The following is a 24,467-nucleotide window of genomic DNA, read 5'->3' as shown; positions in this document are numbered from 1 at the left end:
CAAAATTTAGAGTAAAAAACAACTATATGAAACTATGTATAAAGTAGCTGACAAAATGGGGCTTGAAAAAGATTCAGAGAGTGACAGAGGCTGGTGAGACTCCCAGAGAATAACAAAAGGTCTTTAAAGCATGTTTATGCCCTTTCTTTCTCAATTTTTAGATAGCATCAGTTTATATCCACATTTATGTTCCCAAGATGCAGACTTTTAGATCACCATAGAACATGGCAACCATGGATGAAAATAAAGTGTCAAGAGAAAATCTTTCATCATGCAGTCATCTCATTGTTGTGATTCTTTTGCATAGATGACAAAACCCAGTAGCCTTTTTAATAATGACCTTTCATCTCCTTATATTATGGCATATGACTCTTTGAAATGATACAATTTAAATGATATTTATCATGTTTAAACAGTAGTAATAAGCCATGAATCACCACTCAGACATACCGTTCCCCCAAAAGATTCCTTGTGCCCATTATAGTTCATCTATATTTCTATTTCAAACCCAGGCAAGCCTTGCTCTGTCTGCTTCCTATCTCTATAAAATGTCCCTGCCCAGGACATACCAAATAAATTAAATCACATAGTAAGAGTTCACAATCATCTAATAGACACGCCTTTTATTTGGTCTGTTGTTAGTGTCTAGTCATTATGTAGAAATTATCAGCAGCTCATTTTTTTGGTTGGTGAGTAATATTTCATTATAGATCTATCACAAATGTCTACTGAGTTGCTGGTGGACATTTAGGCTATTTTAGTTTGGGTTGCTCTAAATAGTGTTACTATAAATTTTCAAATTATCTTTGTATAAAGTTGTTTGTATTTCTCTTAAGTAGATGCCTACAGGTAAATTAGATGTCTTTCATTAATAGTTTTATACTTAACCTTTTGAGTTAACTTTTTTTCCAAAATTTTAATGGAAATGACTAAAGATTTTTACATTCTCACTAGTAATATACAAATATTTTCTGTTTTTCAATATTCTCCCAAATTTGTAACTCATTTACTATAACTATTCCAGTGGGCATGAAATGGTTTTTAATTGTGGTTGATTTACATTTTTTCTAGTGACAAGTGATATTGAGAATCTTTTCATAAGCTCAGTAGTCATTCTTGTTATTGTGTTGTGCTTCGTTCCTTTCTTTTTCTTTTTTCCCTCTCCTCTTTATTTTGAGACAAGGTTCTACTCTGTAGTCCAGGCTGGCCTACAATTTACTATGTAGCCCAGGGCAGCCTTGAACTTATAGTAATCCCAGCTCAGTCCATCAAGTGCTGAGATCACAACATGAACCACCACACCTGTGGTGATATTTTATTTGTGCTGAAATGTGATATTTTATTTGTATGTTTATAAATAAAGTTTGCCTGGAGATCAGAGGTCATAGCCATAAACAGAAGTCAGGCAGTGGTAGCATATGCTCTTAATCACATGGCAAGCAGAATCTTTGTGTGTTCAAGGACACAGCCAAGTGTGGTGACACACCGCCTTTAATCCCAGTACCAACCATAGAGACCTGGAGGTCTGTACAGATAGGCAATAACAATGAAGTGATGTGGCTGGCTTAGAGCCAATGAGAAGGCAGATCAGGGAGGCAATAAAGGCAAAGGTTAAACAAGAAGAAGTTCTCTCTTGAGAAGCTACAGCGAGGTGGTAACCTAAGGTGAATCGTGGCCATTTGCTATTTCTCTGATCTCTTCAGCTATTACCGCTGTATTTGGCTCTGTGTTTCTTATTTAATAAGACTGTTTAGAAATTCATCTACACATACCTGACTATCTCCAACTCTTCTTTGATAAAACACTTGTTCATTTATCATTTTAATTTACATATAAGACTGATTTTCATGTACACCGATAGGTGAAGACAGAAGTTCAATGGTTTGATATTCAATTGCTCCAATCTATTGAAAAGACTATAATTTCTCTAATAAATTTGCTTGATATATTTGTCAAATGCCAATTCACCATAAAATTTATTTCCCCCTCTCTACATTTTGTTCTGTTAAGCTGTCTTCATGCCAACACCATTCTGTCTTGATAACTATAAGTTTTGAATTTAAGAACAAAATGTCTTCCAATTGTTTCTTTTCCAAAAGTTATTTTGTCTATTCTAGGTGCTTTGTCTTTTCATATAATTGTAGGACTTACTTTTAATCTATGCATAAATATAGCCAGAACTTTACAAAAATCCCTATAAAGGACTGCATTTACTTTTACTAGAACAATTACTAGAGAGTTTCTGTCTTGATAATATTGAATCTCTCAATCCAAAAGCATGGAATATCTCTGAAAAACTCTTCCATTTAAAACTGAGATGCTACATAATTGCTATCAGGAAAGATGGAACATTTTCAGTGTAAAGTCCTTGCTTCTTTTGTTAGTTTTTAAAAAAGATTTATTTATTTATTACGTATGTAGTGTTCTGTCTGCATGTATGCCTACAGGCCAGAAGAGAGCACCAGATCTCATTATAGATAGTTGTGAGCCACCATGTGGTTGCTGGGAATTGAGCTCAGGGCCTCCGGAAGAGCTGCCAGTGCTCTTAACCTCTGAACCATCTCTCCAACCCCCTCTTTTATTAATCTTATTCCAGAAATATTCATGCTTTTAAACAGATTTCTAATGAATCTTCTAATTCATACATTGCTTAGAAATATAATTGTAAATCTTTTCAGTTTGCTCACATCGCTGCAGTTTTTAGCTTGTTTTGGTACAAACTTTATGGGCCACAAAATGTTCATTTCAATACATCATACAATAGTTATTAGTAAATTCACAGAATTGTGCAACCATCATCAGTACTTGCTTTTAGAATCTTCTTCATCATCATCTAAAGAATCTCTGCTCTCAGGAGCAGTGATTGCCATCTTCTAGTCCCAGGCCATCACTGCCATTGATCTAATTTCTGACTCTATGAGATTTGACTAGGCATACCATATAAATAAAATCATATAACATGATGGTATTCTCACTTATTATAATGTTTTCAAGGTCCATCTTGTTATACTATGTATCAGTACTTGATTTATTTTCATGGTTAATTATACATCATTCCTCAAATGTTTATTAGACATTTGTTCATTTCCACTTTTCAATTTTTATGATTAATATTACTAAGTAGTCATGTATACATTTTATGTGGATACATGTTTTCACTTGAATTGCTGAGTAGATAATATTTTACATATAAAAGAAAATAATGTAAATAATATTGACAAAATAACAGAGAGTGACAGATTATATTATTTTTAAATGTATTTGGTCTTTTTCCAGGAGGGACAAATATACATCCCTTCTCAATGACATCAGATTTTGCCATGTGATTTATTTTGGTCACTAAAATACAAGAAACTTTTACAAATAAAAATCCCAGTCCAGGGGTGGTTTACTTCTTCCAGAGTTGCTGACCAGAGAGATCCCATAAACCACTAAACATTACAATCCATTACAAACTACCGTGTGGATAAGGTGCTCTGGGCTCTATGCTTCACACATTGAAGGAACTTATTTCTGGTAAGTATTATACTGGGAACAAGGTCATAGTAATAAAATACTCAAAGGCTTAAAGTCTTTTGTTCAGTTTGGTAAATTAATACACAATTTCATCTTGGAAGAGTTACAAGTTATGCCATGAAGTGTAAACATGACTAGAACATATTCTAAAATCTCTGAAGATACAGTTTTTAAAATCAGTCGCATCACTGAAGAGCCTACGTCAACACGGCCATGACTCACAAAAACTGCAGTTTGCAGGTTGTTCAACAGTATAAGACCTCTCCTCTCTGCGGCTAGGCTGGTTAGAGTCTCCTCCCCCAGCAGTTGTCTACTCCTTTACTACTGGGGATGGGCAGGTTGAGCCTCTCCCAAGTTTCTATTCTCTCAGACCTGTGACCTTCTGTTTACCTCTGGAGGTTCATATCATCAGCCCCTCTCCCTTCTGAAGAGGATGTTTCAATTCAGAATCAACTTCCATATAGTAGGAAGGGATAAACTCCCCTTTGTAAAGGTGAAGGAGAAATAAAATATTTAATTCTTTCATCCATTTCATCCATTAATAAAGAATCACCACCATAGTTATTGGCAGTGTTATTTTAATTAGACAAGTAAATTAAAATCTGCATGTAGCCTGGCTTTGGAAAATGAATCACATTATCTCTCAGCAGCCTCCTAATCTGCTGTAGCCAGGAGCAATGTTGAGGACATGTTGTCTGATTTTGTATCACTTGAGGGTCAGAAACTCCTAAAAACTCCTATTTTTGGGACTCGTAAATATCCCACTACATTGGCTCGTGTGTAGGTGCCTCAGGATGCAAACTACCCATTATCACGACTGGCACTATAGGGAACTGGTATTGTGGCATGAAGGGAATGGCAGGTGCAGCCCCTCAAGAACCCAGGCTTGTCTAGTCTTGTGAGATTTTGCACCAGTGCCAGGGTGGAAGACAGTCACCCATAAGGCCCACCTCCTTCTGACCTTACCAGGGACATACTGTAGTCCAGAAAGAGATGTTCGATTGTTGGTGTCTAAGGGTGCTCTCGACTCTTGAATGTTCCCCTCATTCTTTCTCATTTTTTTCTGCCTAAATGTGATATTTTTAAAAATGTGTTGTTATAGTGGACAAACACCTGCTTTTAGCTGCTCAGTATTAATTCTTCTTCTTTATAAATGACCTCAGAGTTTCTTCAATGCCCATATCCATTCAATTAACTTAATGTTTTCTAAAATGCATTTTGCAAGTACGTTCACATTTCTAAACCTAAATGTTTGATATTTCATAAACTACTTTAAGAAAGTATAATTTTTTAACATTCAATACCTAAAATGATGCTGTTACCCTAAGAGCCTTCAGGCAGCAGCTAGATTTTGGAGTTTCAAGTTTCTGCATAACTTTTGGAGTCCTTAGTCATCTTAAGTCAGGAAACAGTCTCCATAAATCTCCATGATCAGAACCATTTGTACTAAAAACAGTACAAGCATCAAAAAAAAAAAAAAAAAAAACATGATGTTAAACCTTCTTGTCAAAGTACACATTGACACTGTCATCTCAATAGTCCAACAGATGCCTTGGGTGTCACTAATTTTTCTCAATAATAACTTGTTTAAGACTACAAAATAGACACAGTTCAAAAATTATTTTACCAGATCAACATGATTATAATTCATAAAGACAGTCACAATGTGGAAAATTCTAACTCTTCAAGTATTGAACATTTCAAAGTTATTGTAAAACATAACAAATTCTGAAAGTCAAACCAATGTTTTTATTCTCCTCATGACTAATAAATTATGAACCACAGCCAAAATATAAACCATAACTAGACTGTGGCATATGCAGCATAGTCTTAGTTCAAAAGAGTTCTATTATTTATCAAATTGATAATCATAGACATTTAACTTAAATACCTACTTAGGCAAACAAAGACTCTGCCACCTTTAAAAGCTGTTTCTAGTCTATTCTGTTTTAAAAAGCATCCCATATCCTTTAATAATATTAATATATCACAAAATTACTTTCTTCATAGAACAAAAATGAACATTTTAAAGCTTGTAAAATGACTAATTCTTAATGTTGTCAAATTAAGTTAAGCAATTTAATGCAATTACAAAATGTACTAACTTCGTAAAAAATTATTGCAATTAAAGAAACAGTTTCACTGTCTTTTATAACACACATAAATAGCTTGTTTTAAGCCAAGTTATTTGGGGAGGTTGGCTTTTTTTTCTCACTCAATTCTGGTAGATGTTCTTGAAGGCATAGTCAAATCCAAGATTTTGTACATAGTAAGAATTCATCCAAATTAAATAAGAGCAATTGCTATTATAAAATTGGATCTTGTCCCATCTCCATGTTTAAGCTCATCTTGTTAAAGAACTATACATGGCTATTTTGCTTTATAGCCAGCCACTGCTGTGTGTGCTAAGGGTATCTCTCATCACATGTCAAGCTGATCTGATTTCAGATTTGCTCATTGCCTGCATAGGCCTTTACCAAACTTGCAAATGAAAATACAAGTATTAGAATTTGAAATTGCTAGGAGCTCAGAGGGTTAGGAGATGATGTTTGGCCTTGTAACAAATGATATTATACTGTTATCACATTAAACTGAAGAAATAAGGAATGAAAAGCAAAACAACTTGAATAATATTACTCATTGAAATACTGTGATTATCATGTTTGGCTCTGTAACAAATTTTTTCATAAAAATTGAGGTTATTATTCCAAGAAATAGATCATGGGTATAGGTGCTTGTGATCCGAGGTCCATCCTTGAGTGCCATGTGGTTGAAGGAGAGAAATATCTCATTCAGATTTTCCTATGATGTCCATGTATGTGCATGTGTGCACATGCACAGGCAAACACAGACAAGTAAATAAGCAGTTAATTAATTTGATTTTTAACTGAGGTTATTAATTTGCCCTTAAGTAAGTAAGCTTTTATCCATAAAGGCTTGCAGTTAAAGGGAACATGTCAAGCATGGACATGAACAATAATAAAATACTTGATGTGATTAAAATGAAAGCAGGTAATAAGTGAAATGAAATGCAGCAGGTGGGTACATAGGTAAGTTGGAACTGGAGAAGAAAGGGAGGGCTAGATTTTACAGAGCCAACACAGGATCTATAGTCATTAAAAGGTGAGAAGCAGAAAACCGCTATGGTTGGATTCACTTCTTTCTTTACTTTGTGTATACATATGTGTTTGTCATATGTGGTATGAGTTGATGTGGTACATGCACATGTGCACGTGGATGTCTGTGGGAGCCAGAGGTTGACATCGAGTATCTTTCTCCATCACTCTCCATTTTATTTTTTGACAGGGTCTGTCACCAAACCGGGAGCTCGCTAATTCCACAAGACTGGCTGACCAGTGAGTTTCAGAGATCAGCCTGTCTCTATCCCCTGCATGGGCACTGGGAATTGAACTCAGGTTTTATTGCTTGCACAGCAGATACTTGACTGACGAACCTTCTTCCCAACCCTAGAGTTTGCATTTTATAAAGACACTCTGACAGCACCAGAGAGGGTTGTCAGCAGAGTGTTGCCATACTTAGGGAAGAGAAAAATGATGGGTCAGTCAGTTAGCAGAGACTGCAATGAAGGAAAGGAAAGTCAACGAGAAGTATTTAGATAAAATGTGGATATAGAGAAATGATAGTTATCAACTATTCCATAAAATTTATCCCCCAACGTAGCTATTTGCAATGCTTAACATATAGACTCTACGGATAAGGGTCAGTCAAAGAGCTGTTGTCAACGCTGACTGAAGATGGTTTGAATTACAAAAATGGGCTCTGTGGCTGGATTTCGCGTCGTCTGGGAGACAGGCCTGGCTCTGAGGGTGTGTCCAGAGAAGTTTGATTAAGAAAGATGCCCCCTGAACACATGTGGCACCATCCCAGGGCCTGGGATCCTAGACTAAATAAAATGGAGAAAGTGATCTGAATCAGTATTTATCTCTCTGCCTTCTGATTGTCGATGCAGTGTGACCCACCACCTCATGTTTCTGCCACCATGCCTGCCTTGCCATATTGGACTATATCCTCTCAAACTGAGAGCCAAAAAAAAATTTTTGTTTTTCCTTCCTTAAGTTGAATATTTTGTCACAGTAACGAAAACAGTAACTAATGTAGGCTTTGTCTGTCATAACCTGTCTTCTCATTAGAGACTACAAAAACGACACACTGAGGACAGGGCAGGCACTGTGACTATGTAGATAGGACTGTCAAGCTGAAGCTAAGAAATGACAATTCTCAAAAGGATTCTCCTCAAGCCTCCACACGGAGTTTACCCTGATGACAACCCAAAATTTGTACTTCCAACTTTCTGAACTACGAGAGAATAAATTTCTCTCATTTTCAAGCCACTTTTGTGATAACTTATTACGATACCAACAGCAAACTAAAATACTATTCCAGGACTGTGTTCATGGCATTCAGCCCAAGTTCTGATGGTTTTTCCATTCATTTAATTACTGCCTTTCTCACCGGGGTGCAGGCAGGACCTTTTCCATGGCTAGCCTCTCAGCACGATATCTGGAGCACTTAAGACAGCACTTACCTCAGTGTACATTTGAGTAAAGAAGCCTTAGCCTTTGAAAGGGTTCAATGATCTTGCATAAACATCCGCATTTCCTGGAGCCTTCCCAAACTAATCTTTTGTTATTTCTCAAATACCCAAGTATGGGAGTGTATGAACCAGAGATCACGTGGCCAAACAGTCACCAGTTTACAACACGTAGACCCGGTGTGAAGCTATCAGACCTGAGTTACAGCCTGGGGTAACCTTTTGTGGTTTTGACTGATGGTTACAAACTGCCTGAGGTGGAGAAGCCCCTCGGTTGCCTGGGCAACGCCTCAGCCCAGCTGGAGGTAAAGCAACCCAAAGGGCTCAGTGCGCAGGCGCCTGGGGAGCCAATGGGCGTAGCGGCTGCGCACCTCCCTCCCGCGGGCGCGGGCGGTTGTGTGCCCGGAAGGCGGCGGGGCGGTCACGTAGGTTACGCACAGTCACTCCGCTGCGAGCCCGCACTCTGCGCGGTCCCCTGCCGCGGCTCCCCGAGCGAGCGGGCCCTTGATGGCGCGGGTCGGCGGCCCGAGGCGCCGCTGACGGCAGGCGCGAGGCACCGAGGAGAGCCCGGGCCGGCCCTTCCCGCCCACCTCCGCCGGCAGACTGCCCCAACCCCGGGCACTCTGCGGGAATGTTCAAAAATGAGTACCAGGTAACCCAAAAGGACTTCCTCGCCGGGGTGAGCTGGCTCGCCTTCTGGGTCGTGAAGCCTCCACTCCCGGGGTGAAAAATAATTAGTGACTAAGTCGTCTTGATCGTAAGCTGTTCTTGCTCCTGCTCAGTGCTTTTTAGTGCAGAATCGGTGGATCTGATTACAGAGCAGCTCATGACCCTCCCCCACGCCCCACTCCAGACACCCGGAATTGGAATTTGAGCACCGGACCCAGAAATCCTGAGTTTTAACAAGCACCTGGGGCTTTCACTGTTGATCTCCTCTGGTACCTTAGAAGCTATTTAGAGGACTTAATGAATGGATTCTTTTAAACCCAGGATTAAAATCAGCACTTGGGGTATGTGCTGTTTTCTTTTTCCTATGACTCTTCCAGCATTCGGGTATATGAGGATCAATTGGGGAATACTAACAACAACAACAAAACCAAAAAACAAGCAAACAAAAAAAAAATCCCAGACTTCCTGACCCTCCTCCTAGATCTGGTGAATAAAAAATGTAGCTGGGCTTAGCTCTTCTACGTTTTAAACAATTCCCAAGCAAGTCTGATCCAAGGATTACATTTGGAACACACAGTTTTCTCAGTGTTCTCAGACACCTTGCTCCATGAATGGCATCCTTTCCTCAGCTCACTGAATGGCTTTCTGCCCAGGCTCTCCAGGCGTCATCTTGAAATTGCCAGTCTATATGACATCTTTATCTTGCTATTAGGAATATTGTCAGGGTGTTTAGTACCCCCACCCTCACCCCCAGGGTCCACCTCTCTGTGGCTTCATCCTTTTGGCCAAACACTACTTGTCCTTAAAGCACTGTGTGCTTCTCTTTTGTCCTGTTTTAGAAATTCATTCTATGCCTTTAGAATAAACTTAGGTTAATCTCTGTGAGTGTAGATAAAGTATGATGTTATGAAATAACACATGCCCACTGTAGGCATCTTGGAAAACACAGGAAAAGAGGTGGAGAGAAAAGATTTGCTGTTTCATTAAGGTTCTGGGGATTTCTTTTTAAAACCCAGCTGCCTCAAACTTAAAATTCATAGCAAAATGACCCACCCTTAGAAGCAGTAGCATATACGATTTTGCACATAATAAGAAAAAAGAAATTTTCTGCAAAATATATGCTTTAGGAAAAATGCTGGTAATTTTTTTATAAAAACTAAACAGTTTTTATAAAAATCAAACAAGTTTTCTCATGTGCTGCTTGTAATTCAAATCATATTTAGTTTTCATCTCAGCTTCTCAAATTTTGTAATAAATTCTTCCTTGGAGATAATCATTTATTTCCCCCATTTTTATTAGCAGAGTATATGGGCACTTAGTAATAGCTTTAACATTCACATTAGTGTGACTCTGTAGTCTTGAGTTTATATAGTAGGTAATAAGCAATCTATAGAAAATATCTTTTTTGTTCTTCCTATATGTCTCCAAATTTATTTGTTTAAAAGATATTGTAGAGATGTCCAGTAAGAACCCCCTTCCACATATACCCCAATGCTTCTCGGGTCTTTTTATGAATGAGTCTAAGCTACTTGTCTCCTTTATTGAATAATCTTCAATGGCACTATTAATCCCTTGCTGCATGCCAAGTATTGTCCTTGATGATTTATGTTTGCTAGCCTGTATGATCCAACAATTCATTTGATAGATGGAAAAAAAAACAAGACATTAAGTAACTCCATATTCAGAAAATTAAAAAGAAAGTACTGGAGTCCCAGTCAGTATGACTACTAACTTTATTTTCACACATAATGATAAGATTTATTGGTTTAGTTTACAAATTGAGTTTAAGCTCTTTAGTCTGGTCTTTTTAGAATGCTTTACAGACCTGATCTGTACATGTCAAGTCAATGAGCCCCATCTGTAATATTTCTGTGGCACAAGTGAGTTCCTTAGTAGCCTAGGGTGACCCAAATCAAATGGTTGTGACTTACATGCAGCCAAACTATATAATAGGCATAATAACAAGGATAATTTTTTCCCAAATTAGTTTAACTGACAGATGGTTGCAACACTGGTTTTAAACTCTGTTAGATAGGATTTCTACCATAGCATTTTATTTCACTCTGAATTTCTTGGTTTTATTTTCTAGGGAGGTGCATTTGTTGAAATCTTTAGTGCTCAGGGGAAAAATCCTGGAGCAAAATGGAAGATCTTTGGCAGTCCATCTGTGATTTGGAAAGTAAGTGTTAGAAGTTAAGTGTCAAACCCTGGGAAGGACTGTGAGGGAAGGTCATAGAAAAGGGGGCTCGATCAGACTTCAGAACTGATTTTCTTTTCTTTCACCCGCAAAGGCTTTGTGTTGTTGACTGCAGTCCACCCCCCACCCCCCACCCCCCAAGACACCACTCCTTAGCTGGTTAAGACTGCCACATGGTGTATAACTGCTGAGTGTACTCTGAGCCCTGCTTTATCATTTTAGGTGATTTGATGTCAGTGAAGAGCATCTCTCTAAGGACTAGTCCTCTGGGTTTCTTGATTTCATCATCTTTAATGATATCTTCTCATTCTGCTGCAGCCTTATTTTCACGACCAACAGCAGGACCTCTGAAATTACAAGTGAGAGACAGAGACGTCTTTCACTGACCTCAGTCTTGGATTTGTAAGGCCACTTGCTTAGTCTTCCCACTGTGTGTGTTCTTCAGTCGGATTGTTCTTCAGGCCACATCCTTTTCTGTTCCCCCCTTGTGTTTAGTTTTATTTACTTTCTCTGAATTCTCATCTCTCTCTTCAGTGCAGAAACTGAAGTGTTATTTCACCCGCATTCCAGTAAGGACCTCGAATACCTTGGCTCTTTAGCCTATCATGACGCTTGCCTAGTCAGCCTGTGTGGGATCCCTAGTTTTCCCTTTGCCTGTACCTGGGCTCTCAGGACTTTTGGAGAAAATACCTACAGTTTTCAGGTTGATAACACTATAAATCCAACCTCAACAGTCCAGAAAATTGTCCTGTTATATTCTTGTCAGTATCTAAAATGATCCTTTCTTGTCATTTTTGGTTTCCAACCACTGAACTGCCTATTCTCAGCCCCACACCCAAGGCATGCCTTTCTCACTCATCAGAAGCAGACACCCCCACTTCCCAGGGAAAACAGGAGCCATTAGGCGGAAGCCAGTTCCACTTGCTGCCACCATACCTGAAAACCTGTCTCCATCTCCATTGATACCTTTTTCTCTCTTGTAGAAGCAAGAGCTGAATGCCTTCAGGAGAATAAGAACACCTATAGATGAAACTTACAACTACTATTGAGTGCCTAATGTTTGTTAAGCATAACATTAGGCATATTACATAATGTTATATAATATGAATAGCTTTGTGAGATAGATAGCTACATGCCCCTCTGATAGGTAAGAACATTAAGTCATGGAAAAGACAAGGATCAAAACTGTACAGTATGAATGACAGAGAAATGGTACTCAGAGAATATGTGCCAGAGAGGCTTCCCTGAGTAAGTGGCATTGAGTTCTGTTATAGTTTGAATATAAAATGTGCCCTCACAGACTCAGATGTTTGAATACTTGCTCCCAAACTGGTGGTGCTATCTTGAGAGGTTGTAGAAACTTTAGGAGGTGGGGCCAAGTTGTAGGAAGTGAATCACGGGTCCTGGGCATCTGAAGGTTGTGCTTGGTCCCAGGTTCCGTTCCTTATACTCCTTCCTATCTCCCATGAAGAAGCTCTTCCACCAATGCTGTCGCCACTTGGATATTTTGCCCAGGTTCATGGGGCCAAGGAACTGTGGATTGAAATATTTGAAACCCTGACCTTAAAATAAATATTGTTGTGCTTTCAGTTCTTTATGTTGACTCCTCGCAGCTTCCCAAAGTAACTAACACAAGTGCTAAGAGTCAGCCAGGCATAAAAAGAGGTTGCTGCACGGAAGAGCATTCCACAAAGGGAGTAGTATGAACAAAATCCCTGTATCAGAAGAAAGTTTGGAACTTTCAAAAAAAATGGGAAAGCTGTTGGTGTTCAGATGAGGAGATTAAGTTTGAAGAGCTGGGTAGAGACCAGCATATCTAAGTGCTTTGTGACTTGCTGCAGGTTTGGGCAGGCCCAACATGTGCTTAAATAAAATAAATAATATACTTGGTACATGTATGTTCATCGCAAATACATAGGGGATGTGATTACAATGGATATTACATGGACTTATTACAGAAGTCTTATTTATTAAAAAGAGATTTATTTTTATGTTTATGTTTGTGTCTGTGTGAGTATATGCCACCCATGAGGGTGCCCATGGAGGCGAGAGGACAACATCTGATGCTCTGGGGTGGAGACATAGATGGTTGTGAGCTGTCCAGCGTAGGTTCTAGGAACTAAACTTGAATCTTCTAGAAGAGCAACAAGTGCTCTTAACTGCTTAGCCAATTCTCCAGCCCCTTAACTTAACTTTCTAGATAACCATAATTGTTTCATTTAATTCATATTGATTTTAAATATATACGGAATTTTCAGAGTCACAGAAGATATGAAATAATACATAATTAATTCCATTTGAGCTATGGCCTGAAAGCAAAAAACTTCTAGTATGAATTCAGCAGGAGTTAGATACTTTCTTCTGCTATGCAGGGAGTGGTGATGAGCTGTGTACTTAGATGGGATTGCATACAGGCAGCAAGAAGCAACTATACCCAGAACCAGTGAGTTACTTTGGAATCCCTGAAGTTGGAAAACTTTTTTTCATTTGGAGGAAAGATATTTTCATATAATAAGAAATTAGCTGTGTGGCTAGTGTGGTTTTGTGTTCCATTCCCAACAAGTCTCAAGATAAAATCATCATCAGGATTTGAGTCTTATTTTTAAGTCTTTTGTAAAAAAAAAAAAAAAAAAAAAAGACTAAAAGACTTGTTTTTCTGGAAATTTGCAGTTCCAATTTTTATGGAAGAAGCCAAATAAGATATGCTTCAATTACTGCTGTTTTTATTTTGTCCCATAGGAGTTTGATAAAGAAGTTAAAAGTTTTGTATTTATCCTGGAAGGCAGCAGCCAAACCAACAGAATTCAGTTACCAAAGGAGAATAAGCAAATTCGTGAGTAAGACTTCTTTTCAGTGTTTGAGAGAATTATGTTTTGTGTCTTAGAAGCAGGCAAATGAGTAGGGCTGGGGTGAGATCTCCTGGTGTGAAGTCATCTGGTATTTTATATAGAAATCAACTGTATGCCATGCACTTTAGGAAAATAGCCTCCCTCACTATCTTCTTTAAGTTTAGAACTATTTTAAGTCCTGGAAGATTATTTTAGTAGCCACTTATTATAGTAGTATTTGTTGAGCACTAATTCTATTTGAGGGATTTTTTCACAGTGTTTCTTTACAGATGAGCAAAGAAACATTGGGTTTTTATTAGAAAATCAGGTGGTTAAGGCAGTTTCAACAGGAATTCAAGAATTTATAAGTTAGAACATTTTTTTAAAAGAACAAAAATAATAAAAAAAATTGCACAAGATATTATTAGTAACAATAAGTGATAAACCTTTAGGGAACATTAATATCTAAGAAGTGTAGATATGTTATTTAGCAGACAGCTGCAGGCTTAATTCCAGTATGAAAATTAGCAGCAGCATTTCAAAGCAGACAGAACCTTACAAGGTAGCTTAAAGATGTGGTCCAGAGGAGCAGTTGTTGGCCAAGGTGAGGTTGGACTTTAAGGCTCTATCATCAGATTAAACTTTCAATAAAGTGATTAATTTGAGTAATGTATAAATATAATCAAACTTTTCCACTAACTATGTCTTACTGGTTAAAGATAGAGTTCTGATATTTTGTAGAAATAAATAGGCAGTTCTTTTTTGTGTTTGCCATTTACTTTGTCTTCATTCATTAAGAATATTTATTAGAGGGTTGCAGATAAAGCCAAGTGATGGAGCATTACCTAGCAGGCTCACAGGCCTCGGTTCAATTCCTAGCAACATAAATAAAACATATTTTAAAAAAATGTGTATTAAGTACCTTCTATGTACCAGGCACTGTGGAAAGACCTGTTGTTGGTACCTGATTTCTAATTTTAATTTCCTTTGTAAACTGTATAGATCCTAGGCTTTATGTACCATTTTAAGCACTATGTGACATTTTAAATTTCTAAGATGTAAATCAAGCCATGCAAATTAGTGATGGAAGATGATTTAATTTAAAGTGTTTTGCCACTGTTTCTTTATAAACTAAGAAATCAACCTTGAAAGAGAATAGATAATTATTGTTAAAATTTTTAAATTAATTTGCTGCCACAAGGAAATATGGCTTCCTCATAGTTCCTAATTGGGTATATGATTGATAGCAGGATATTTTGTTGTTGTTTTTCATTTTCATATATATTTGTATTTGTAAGTAAAGTGTACTAAAATAAGTCAGGGAAGCATATATGAAATTGTAGTTTTTTCATATGAGAGACAGTTCATCTATTTTGGGATATTGACTTTATGAAACAGTTATGTTCCAGGAACTTGACTATTAGAAGCTGGTTAGTCTATTTTGCCCTTATTTTTTGGCTTGTACAGACAATCTAAACGCCTTCCTTCTAGTGCCCTCGGCATCTGTGCCCATGGTCATGGTATTGATGAAATCAGTCGGTCCTAGCAGCCTTCTCATTTGGCTCTGAGAAAGATTCCTCCTTTACCAAAGTGACTAAATACAGACTCCTGATCCCCCCTTTCTACTCTTATTCAGGTTTTTGGGGTTTTTCTTCCTTTCCTCAGAAACTGGGTTTAATGTGTTATAATTACCTCTTTAAATGTGACAATGATGACTTTTAATTAGAAGAAACAGAAGAATCTTCTAATATGTTTCTTACACAATGCCCTACAGTTAAAAATTAATCTGGCTTTCCCATAGCATGTGCAACAGTATAACAAATGAAATAGTTTGTGTGGTCTCCCTGTCACTAATGCCTTCACGTGAGCTTTTTGGTTGTTTTGATAACAAAGTTGGTTGTTATTTTTACTTGTATAAAATGACCTTCTGTGTGAGGTTGGTATGGTTAAACTGAAATTAAAAAGCATGCCTTGAATTGAAAAGTGGCTTTCAATTAACACTTAAATTAAGTTCAATTATCATTATATATTTCTATTTTAAGAGTTAATATATACTTTATGCAAACTTGACATTACATAGTTCATTTGTGTTTCTGACTATATTAGATGCTTATGAAGAAAGTTTCATAATGAAATTATGTATGTTTGACTGCTCCTAAATAGTAATCTTTCTGAATTAAATTGTACTTGATGAGTCCTAAGTAAATAAATCAGTTGTGTTTTTAATTTGTTGTTATATTTATTTATTATTGTGTGAATGTCTTCATGCACCATGGTGTACATGAGGGTCAGAAGACAACTTGTGGGAGTCAGTTCTGTCTCGTCATGTGGATTCTGGGAATGAACTCATGTCAGCTTGGCAAGCAAATGCACTCACCTGCTGAGGCATCCTCCTTGCCCTGTGTTTTCTGTTGTTGTTTCTTTATAACCTAATATAAGAAATCGACCTTGAAAGGGAATAATTATTGTTAAAAATTTTTAATTAATTTGCTGCCATAGTGAACTTCCTCATAACTAAAAAGTTTTCTGAAACATGATAATAGGTTTCTCTGCCAGTGCAGTAAGCCAGCTCAAACCCAATTGATAAAGCAAAAGAACAGGTATATTTGAGCAAATCAACTCCTAGTTGAGCCCCCTCCCAACCCCAGAGATTGGGGCCAGAGAAGTCACGTGGCCAAAGTAAAGCAGGGAGCATATATACCCTGTAGGTGAGGGGTGATGATGTGTTTGTGCCCAAGTATGGTCAAAAACTGACCGCTTTAGATGGGGTCTTGGGCTACTGGCAACTTTAGAGGAGGAGCTGTCACAGCTACTAAGAATGTGGAACTGGGCCTTTTGATGCCTTTTCTTTGTTGGAGATTCTCGGGGGTGGGGGGTGGGGTGGAGAGAGAGGAATGGGGCTTTCCGGATCAAGCAGGAATGAGCTGGAAGTTCCAGCTGAAAAATAACTCCATCGTAGTTCCGTGTTGGATATGTGTCACATGGTGCTTGAAATGGTACATAAAGTCTAGAATCTGTACAGTTTACAAAGGAAATTAAAACTAGAAATCATGTACCAACAACAGGTCTTTCTACAGTCTGGTGCATGGAAGGTACTCAATACATGTTCTTTTTAATATGTTTTATTTATGTAGCTAGGAATTGAACCCAGGCCTGTGAGCCTGCTCGGTAAATAATACCCATCAAATGATGGAGCATGTGACACTTGAGTATCATGTTGTATACTTCTCCAGGGTTTTAGTCAGCTTTGTAACCCCTAACTCAGTGATGACATACAGTTGATGTTCAGATAAGTTTGTTAAATTTGTTACAATAAGGAACTTTGACAATTCTGTTTCTAATTTCTAATTGTAACCATCTGCCCTTGGTAATGACACTTTAGTGTGTCATTCACCAGTACAATAAATCTCTGCCACCCTTCAGCTTGGTTGGTGTTGTATGGAGTTGCCAGTGTGAGAAGCATCACTGTCATGCATAAATATCCAGTAGGGACTTTCTATTCAAGAGTCACATTCAAAGTCATTGGTTTCCCTGCTGAATTATCTGAATCAAATAGTGTGTGTCCGGCCATCTGTATCCCTGAAGCCTGAGTTCAGCTGTTCTAAAAGATGAAGATGGCTTCTTGTGGTTCCCCCAGCTCTCCTCACTGCTACTTTGCTGTTCTTTTTAAATTATGTCTTGCTCTGTTTAAAGCCCTTAAGTGTCTTTGATCTCACCATTTTATTAAAGTGCTCTTATCAGAGTGAGTAGTCTTCTGTATTCCTGAACCAATGGGGATTCTCAGCTCGTCTTCACCCTTGGGAGCATCTGAGGTAGCCAGCACCCCCTCGATACACTTCTTTCACTTACCTCCTGGGATTTTTCATCCTACTGTACACTAGGTTGTTGTTAGTTTCTTTTTGCTCTTCCTCTTCGGTTGCCACCTGAATGCTACAGTGACTCTGGTCTTTATGTAGCCCTGTGGCTACATGTTCTCCCTGGTTATCAGCTTCAGGATCATGGATTTTTAATGCCATTTCTGTCTCACTTCAGTCTTGCACATCAGGTATTTACTAGTCTTTTTTCCTGGACCACCTAAGGGTAGTGTATGTAAAACCCAGTTCCTGGCAAGGCTGCTTGTGATTTTTCCCTCTGCCTTTGTTGCTAGCAAACAGCATTCTCTCTTCAACTGACAAGATCAAACTTCTTCATTAAATCAGCTTCTCTATTTCTTTATTCTCTGAATCCATTAAGAAGATATCAGTAGTACTGGGGAAAAGATTGAAAGTTTCCCCACTTCCCACCCTTTAGTATTGCTCTCACCACTCTCTCAGGCCTGGATTATTACAGTTATTTTCTATTGGACCTCCTTATAGTCTGATATCAAATTAGCAGCCAGAGTAGAACTCCTCAATTCTATGTGACATGTGAAACATGTTACCTTCTCCTGGAAAAGGTCCCATTCCTTAAAGTAAAAATAATTTCTCTATGGGAATATAGCTGTCTGAGTCCCTCTTAATTCTCTGGCTTTCTCTCTCATTGCTCCTTCTCTGACCTTCCTTCCACCCATTCAAGGCCATTGCTGTTTTGAACCCAGCATGTTCTCCTCTTTTCCAACCTTTACTAAGACGTCGTCACCTTTGAATGAGGCCCACCTGACATGTCCCTAAGTTATACCTGGGCTTCATATTGTTCCCATTGTTCAGTCCATTGGCCCCTTTCCTGCCCTGCTCTTAAACTATGAACAACACTGAACTGAACATGTGTGAGTTGTTAGTTGTTTTATTGTTTTTCCAGCCATTTTCAGAAAGCAAATTCCACTGATAGAAACTGCTTATTTTGTCTTATTAATCTGTACTGAACAGTGCATGACTGAGCGGCTTCCCACTGATTTTAGGTTGGCCCATATCTTTTACCTGGTCTTCAAGGCCCCACATGACTGGGTTTACAATCTGTTCTTTTCCCTCTGCAATGCCTTACACCAGCCGACTGAGCATTTTAAGGTTAATTTCAGCTGTTCTGTCCTTATGGACATCCCACATCATCTTAAGAGGAATCCACCTACCATCTTTTCCTCTCTCCTACACCTCTACCCCCCTTCCAGTCAATCTCTGCTTATTCTTCCAAGCTCAGTTTCTGCATTATTTCTTCAGGACTACTTTTACTGACCATCCCCTTCCCTTCAAGCAACTATAGTTAAATGCTGTCCTAGAACTTTGACCTTCTCTTTTGTGAAACCATATTGCACATTCCAAGAGGGCATAGATTATGATGGTCTTATTTACTGAAAAAAACTTCAGCAAGATTTGTGTACAGCATGTGATCAATAATCTTTGTTAAATGATAAGGCTATTTCTTATAAATGATTCTTTGAGGTACAGATGGAAATGATTAGCCCAGTTTTAGGGATGAAAAGGAAATTAAGAATATGCTAAGGCTGTTTTGAAGTCTTGGAGTAAGTTCATGCTGAGCTTTCTGGGCAGTGAGGGAGAATGATTGTCTGTGGCCTCATCCTACTTCTTGGATGACACAGTCCTTGGAAAATGTATGTGAGGTATGCAGTTTGTCATTTGCTCTAATGGAACAACTTTAAAACCACTGCTTAAAATTAATGGTATTTTATAAGTTGAGTATGGTTTTAAATATTTAAAAGAAAAAGAAATGAAGGCTTTGCCACTTAACAAGGAATTTCTATATATTTATGTTCTTGATGGCCATTTTTTAAACTAATGAGGCCCATATTCAGTATTAGTTAGAGTGATTTTAAATACAACGCAGACATGAAGAGCCAGTTTAAATTTCCTAGGCCAGGGAACCATATATGACAATGGAGTTTATTTAGCATTACTGCCATACAGAACCAGCTTGTAAATTGTTGTTAAAGTACTCTTTGTCATATCATCACCCTCTAGTGTCATCACATGTGAAAACTTTTTGGAAAGTAGGGCCTAGTGTGTGAGAATGTGGAATGACAGAATTCTTTTTGTTTTTATTTTGTTTTGGTTTTTTGAGGCAAGAGATATTTCATTTCTAAAAAATGGTCTTTTATATGCATCTCTTTGTGCTTGAAGGAAATAATAATGATTCAGTGAGATTTGTGGCAACTTTTAAAGGGCTGGTGTTCTTGATCTGGTGTTCTCCAAGCTCTATTTACAGCTGAGGCCACTGTGGAAATGGCACTACTCTCCCTACAGGACCAGTCAGTGCAAGAGACCAGAGAGGCTGACTAACAGTGGCTTATTTGAGGTGGCCTCATTTTGCTATTTCACTTTGCTTTTGTGGGTCAAAACTCTGGTTGCCACATTGAATCTCTCTATAAATGTAATAGAACACATTCCTAGAGAATTTTCTAGGGTAGAGCCTTTAATCTCCCATTTCTGTTTTGTTTAACTTTTAGGATTCTCTCTGAACACATTTATATGCTTGATAATTTAAAAGAAGTTATCTTTGTATATTTGATGAACACATTCATGAACATAATATATGTATTTGGCCAGTTATGTTTGTTTATAGAAAAGTTTGTTATAAAAAATAGAAATGGCTTATATTTCTCAGGAATGTTGTAAAACAGCTTACTATAGGAATTATAAACCAGAAAGTCTGTATAAAATGATTAAAAGTTATTGTGGGATTAAAATATTTAATTTATTAAGTTTATTACTAGAATAAATAAAACATATCATCACCTTAAATCAAGTTGCTTTCCTTGGACTCCTATGTCTGTATATATGGGTGTTTTTTTGTTTGTTTATTTTTTGGGTTTTGTGTGTGTGTGTGTGTGTGTGTGTGTGTGTGTGTGTGTGTGTGTATGTGTGTTTTCTGGGAATTGAGCCCAGCATTGAACACACTAGGCAAGCATTCCAGCCATAGCTTAGGTGGGCTCTGAACTTGGGGATGAACCTTGAATTCCAGATCTTCCTGCCTCTACTTCTTAAGTGCTGGATTATAGGGAACCACCATCAGACCTGGCTTGGCCAGGTTTTGTTTTGTTTTTTTTTTTTTTTCTATTTGTTTGTACTTTTGAATTATAGGAGAAGGTCATAGACAAAGTTATGACATCTTTATTTCATACACAATGGGAAAAAATGTTCCTAACCTGTGTATTTTGGGAGATGTTATCCTTGTGAGTTTTTGTTGCTGTTTTCTATTTCATCGAGGGTTGAACCCAGAATCTTCTATGTGCCTTGCCTGCCAAGTTCTTCTACAGTCCACCTATACCACTACCCTAGAAGGGGTGACACTAACATGTCTGTCAAAAGTATCATAAATGGAGAGATCAATCAAAAGTTCAAAACCTTAGAGGGAATGACTTAAGAGACTGGATGTAGAGAAACAGTATAAAAATCAAGTAACTTTGTTTAAGCTGTTGTAGACTTACAACTATCAAAAATGCCATGTGTGTTGGTTTTTCTCATTTTTTTAATCTGCATGAAATTAGTGATAGGGAACAAAAGCTATCATTTCTGAGTGAAAATTAATTAAGAACGTGGTAACAAATTTATAAGTGAAACTATGTTCCTCCATCCAGCTAAGTGTGGACATTGTTAAGACCGCATGACCAAGCTCTGCTTCATAAGCTTTCAGTTGCAGTTGTCATAATTAGAATTGCTTTTCTTGTGCTGCTCTTCTTTATTGAGTTGTTTAGTAAGACTATAAAACCTGTCAGAGAATAAAAATAATTGCCACATGTTTTTATGACCACCCTGATGGGAATCCATAGTTCAATTTTATACGTGTATGTGGAGTGCAGTTCCATGCTGACATTCTCTTATGGCATAATGAGTGAATAAAAATTCTTTTTTTTTTTGATTTTCATAAAAAATTCATCAGTGCCACAGATGGAACTTTACAGTGCACCGTGAGTTGAAGTTTGATTCAGCTGTCATCAATGTCTCCACCTTTATACTCGGGTTGTTAATCATGGACAGTGCACTGTATGCCTTTCTGTTCCTGAAGTACTGGATCTGCAGCCTGCTGGAGCACTCACTGTTTGTGTGCACATGTAAGAGGCCTGAACAGTTCATTTTGTGTTTTTCCTCTCTTCTAGTTGGACTGATCCAGAGGTTTCTTGTACTTCAGATTTACATACCCCTGGGACAGGACTTCTCCACTGAATTACTGTAAGATATATAGAACTTCTTCTGAATGTTTTATGTGCATTAGACATTTGATCAATTGAAAGAGTGCTAACAGTCATTATTAACAGTGACAGGGTTTTTTTGTATTAAACAGTAGTGACTTATCAGATTGACATGAAGTAATTAAAATAATTTAGTTGTATTTCTTGGATATTGCTGCACTTTGAAATTTCTTGGGAGAAAGAAAGCAGGTTTTATCTGTTTCAGAAGATGCTGTGGGTTATGATTTTATGTTTTTCCTGTTTCTTTGCAGAACTACAGTTGGCTTAACATTGATTGAAAGACATCTTAACACTATTTACTGTAGTTTTGATATATTGGTTCCTTTTGTGTATGTAAAGATAGCTTGGAGTATATTTATTTTCAGTGGCCTTACAAGATTGCTTAGCAAAAGGTAAAATAAATTACTTATACTCAGTTGAGTTATGTGTTGTGTGAAATACTAGTAATAAAAATAACATTTAATTTGTAATTTTATACAATATTGAATATTTTCTAAGATTTTGTTGCTTAATTTCTGTATTGTTTGGTTTTTAATTAAAAGCTATACATGGTTCAGGCTTAGGTATTTATCTTCAATCCTGGACAAAAGTTCCAGCTTTATCAGTGTGCAGCATAAACTAAAGGAGAGAATGTTCTTAGTAAATGAGTTATTAATTCCTCTCTGTTTACATAAGCTGGGAAAATAGTGATTCTTGGGTTGTTGAAAGTCTGAATTTTAGCTTAGGAGGTACAGCCTTGTTTGTTTAGATGAAACATAGATAGAACATCATACACTTTTGTTTTATTCAACCTTAAGCCCCCATGAACTTGTAAGATCTTCTTTTATCAGCTTCCATAGCCACCACCAATCTTAAAATACTTCTTAGAGAGAGAAGACCAAAGCATCATTTGATGCTCTTATGTACCACTTCCTGGTCTCTGCAGAAAAAAGTATTTTCAAGACTCAAAGGGCATTCTGAAGGCACAGAAAGTACCACTGAAAGCTTTATTTTCAGCACAGGAGGATGTGATTTCTGAATTGAAAGAAGGCAAATTATGTTTTAAACTTTAAAGCTCTTTACATAAAAATCCAGTTTTGCTCCCCCTTTTACCTGGATCTTACCATAACCCATACTTTGAGCTTCTTCAAAGCAGTGGTAAAGGTGTTCCTAGTTGGCCTTTGGATTAGAGGCCTGTGAGACCCTTGGATGGTCTTTAGAATGGGATACCTTGCCAATGACACCTCTTTTTTCTTTGCAAAATTGAGATTGTGCCCAAATGTTTGAGCATATCACTCTAGCCTAGACAATAGACTTTCTTAGTTAATTTAATGGCAATTAAAGCTTTAGTTATTGAGAAACCAACAGGTATCCTTAACCTGCTCCTAGCAGGAGAAAAGCTGATACCTAAATAAACCCAACTATTCTTTGCTATCACATTGCTAGTGCCTTTGGCCTATTTGAGTATGGGAAACATTTTTGGCATTAATGATTAGATTGTAAATGTGGTTCACTATAATCATTGATTTCTATGTTCTTGTGTCCCCATGGAAGATGAGTTGATTTTATAAATGATTTTGGTTTTATAATGCTAGAAAAATAAATTCTTCTGGACCAAAAGGTTAAAATTTTTAAATGACATGGATGAGACTCTCTCTGTCAGTTTATCATATATGAACTTGAATTTGTTACTGATAGTCAAATAGTTGTTTCATGCAGAAATGACAGAGATCATGTTTTCAGCAAAAAGAAGATGATAGGTATAGATTTTTGTTCTAACATATTTTCCTTCTACCTTAAAGGAAAGGACTTTCTTTCAGTACCCTTCTTGTTGTACTGTTCCTAGCAGCATAGCCCTAGGCTATTTTAAATAATACATTTCTCTAACAAGCTTGGAAAGTCACCTAACAGAACCATATCTGGCTTCTCAATTTCTCCATTGTTAGAGCAGAGAAAGGCATTTTGTTTCTCAAAGGTTTTTGCTATACATCAAGAGATTTTCATGAGTGGAGCTAGTTTAGGAGCCAGCTAGTTTAGGAGTTTAGCAGTCATTTCTTCAGCCTCTTCCTATGTCTTTTATGCTCTCTGAATGAGTTATTGTGCTGAGGAAGAGGTTTTATATGTGTATTAGGTGTTTAGAACCAATAGCTGCTCATATTGAGGACCAGGCAGTATGCTGTCCCTTGGGGATTTGAAATACCTTGAATCTGTGAATGCTATATTTCCCACTTCCAAAACACCATCACTGTTGACCTGGTTGTTCCAGATTTTCTCTGGATTCCCCAGCTTCCTCCTCATCTTAGTTGTGGTTTCTATTGCTGTGAAGAAACACCATGACCACAGCAACTCTTATAAAGGAAAACATTTAATTTGGGCTGGCTTACAGTTTCAAAAATTTAACCCATTATTTTCATGCAGCATGCAAGCAGATATGGTTCTGGAAAGGAGCTGAGAGTTCTACATCTTGATCACAGGCAACAGCAAGTATACTGAGTGCCACGCTGTGTGTAGCTTGAGTATAGGAAATCTCAAAGCCCACCTCCAAAGTGACACACTTCCTTCAACAAGGCCAAACCCCTTAATAGTGCCACTAGCTGTGGGAGCCAT

General features: G+C 37.6%; 1 protein-coding gene and 1 long non-coding RNA gene across 9 annotated transcripts in view; one reads left to right on the top strand and one right to left on the bottom strand.

Annotated features, from left to right (window-relative positions):
* The window catches only part of LOC119088546, a 72,330-nt gene extending 63,947 nt beyond the window's left edge, over positions 1-8,383 (bottom strand). The window contains exon 1 of the long non-coding RNA XR_005092212.1: positions 8,063-8,383. This is a non-coding gene — a long non-coding RNA (uncharacterized LOC119088546). The remainder of the gene's footprint in view (positions 1-8,062) is intronic.
* Positions 8,384-8,474: 91 nt separating this feature from the next.
* The window catches only part of Cfap20dc (CFAP20 domain containing), a 262,891-nt gene continuing 246,898 nt past the window's right edge, over positions 8,475-24,467 (top strand). For 3 of the 8 annotated variants that reach the window (XM_028853847.2, XM_028853846.2, XM_028853845.2), the window contains exons 1-4: positions 8,476-8,720; positions 10,827-10,916; positions 13,674-13,767; positions 21,789-21,861. In XM_028853847.2, the coding sequence (XP_028709680.1) occupies positions 8,700-8,720; positions 10,827-10,916; positions 13,674-13,767; positions 21,789-21,861 (278 nt within the window). In that variant the 5' untranslated portion in view covers positions 8,476-8,699. Of the gene's footprint in view, positions 8,721-10,826; positions 10,917-13,673; positions 13,768-21,788; positions 21,862-24,467 lie in introns of those variants that run through there. The other 5 variants (XR_005092211.1, XM_037208663.1, XM_037208664.1 and 2 more) reach the window with 4 other exon arrangements.

Source organism: Peromyscus leucopus, chromosome 9 (genome assembly GCF_004664715.2).
Source record: "Peromyscus leucopus breed LL Stock chromosome 9, UCI_PerLeu_2.1, whole genome shotgun sequence".
Lineage (NCBI taxonomy): Eukaryota > Metazoa > Chordata > Mammalia > Rodentia > Cricetidae > Peromyscus > Peromyscus leucopus.
Note: the sequence above shows the minus strand (reverse complement) of the source record. Positions and strands in the feature narration are given on the sequence as shown.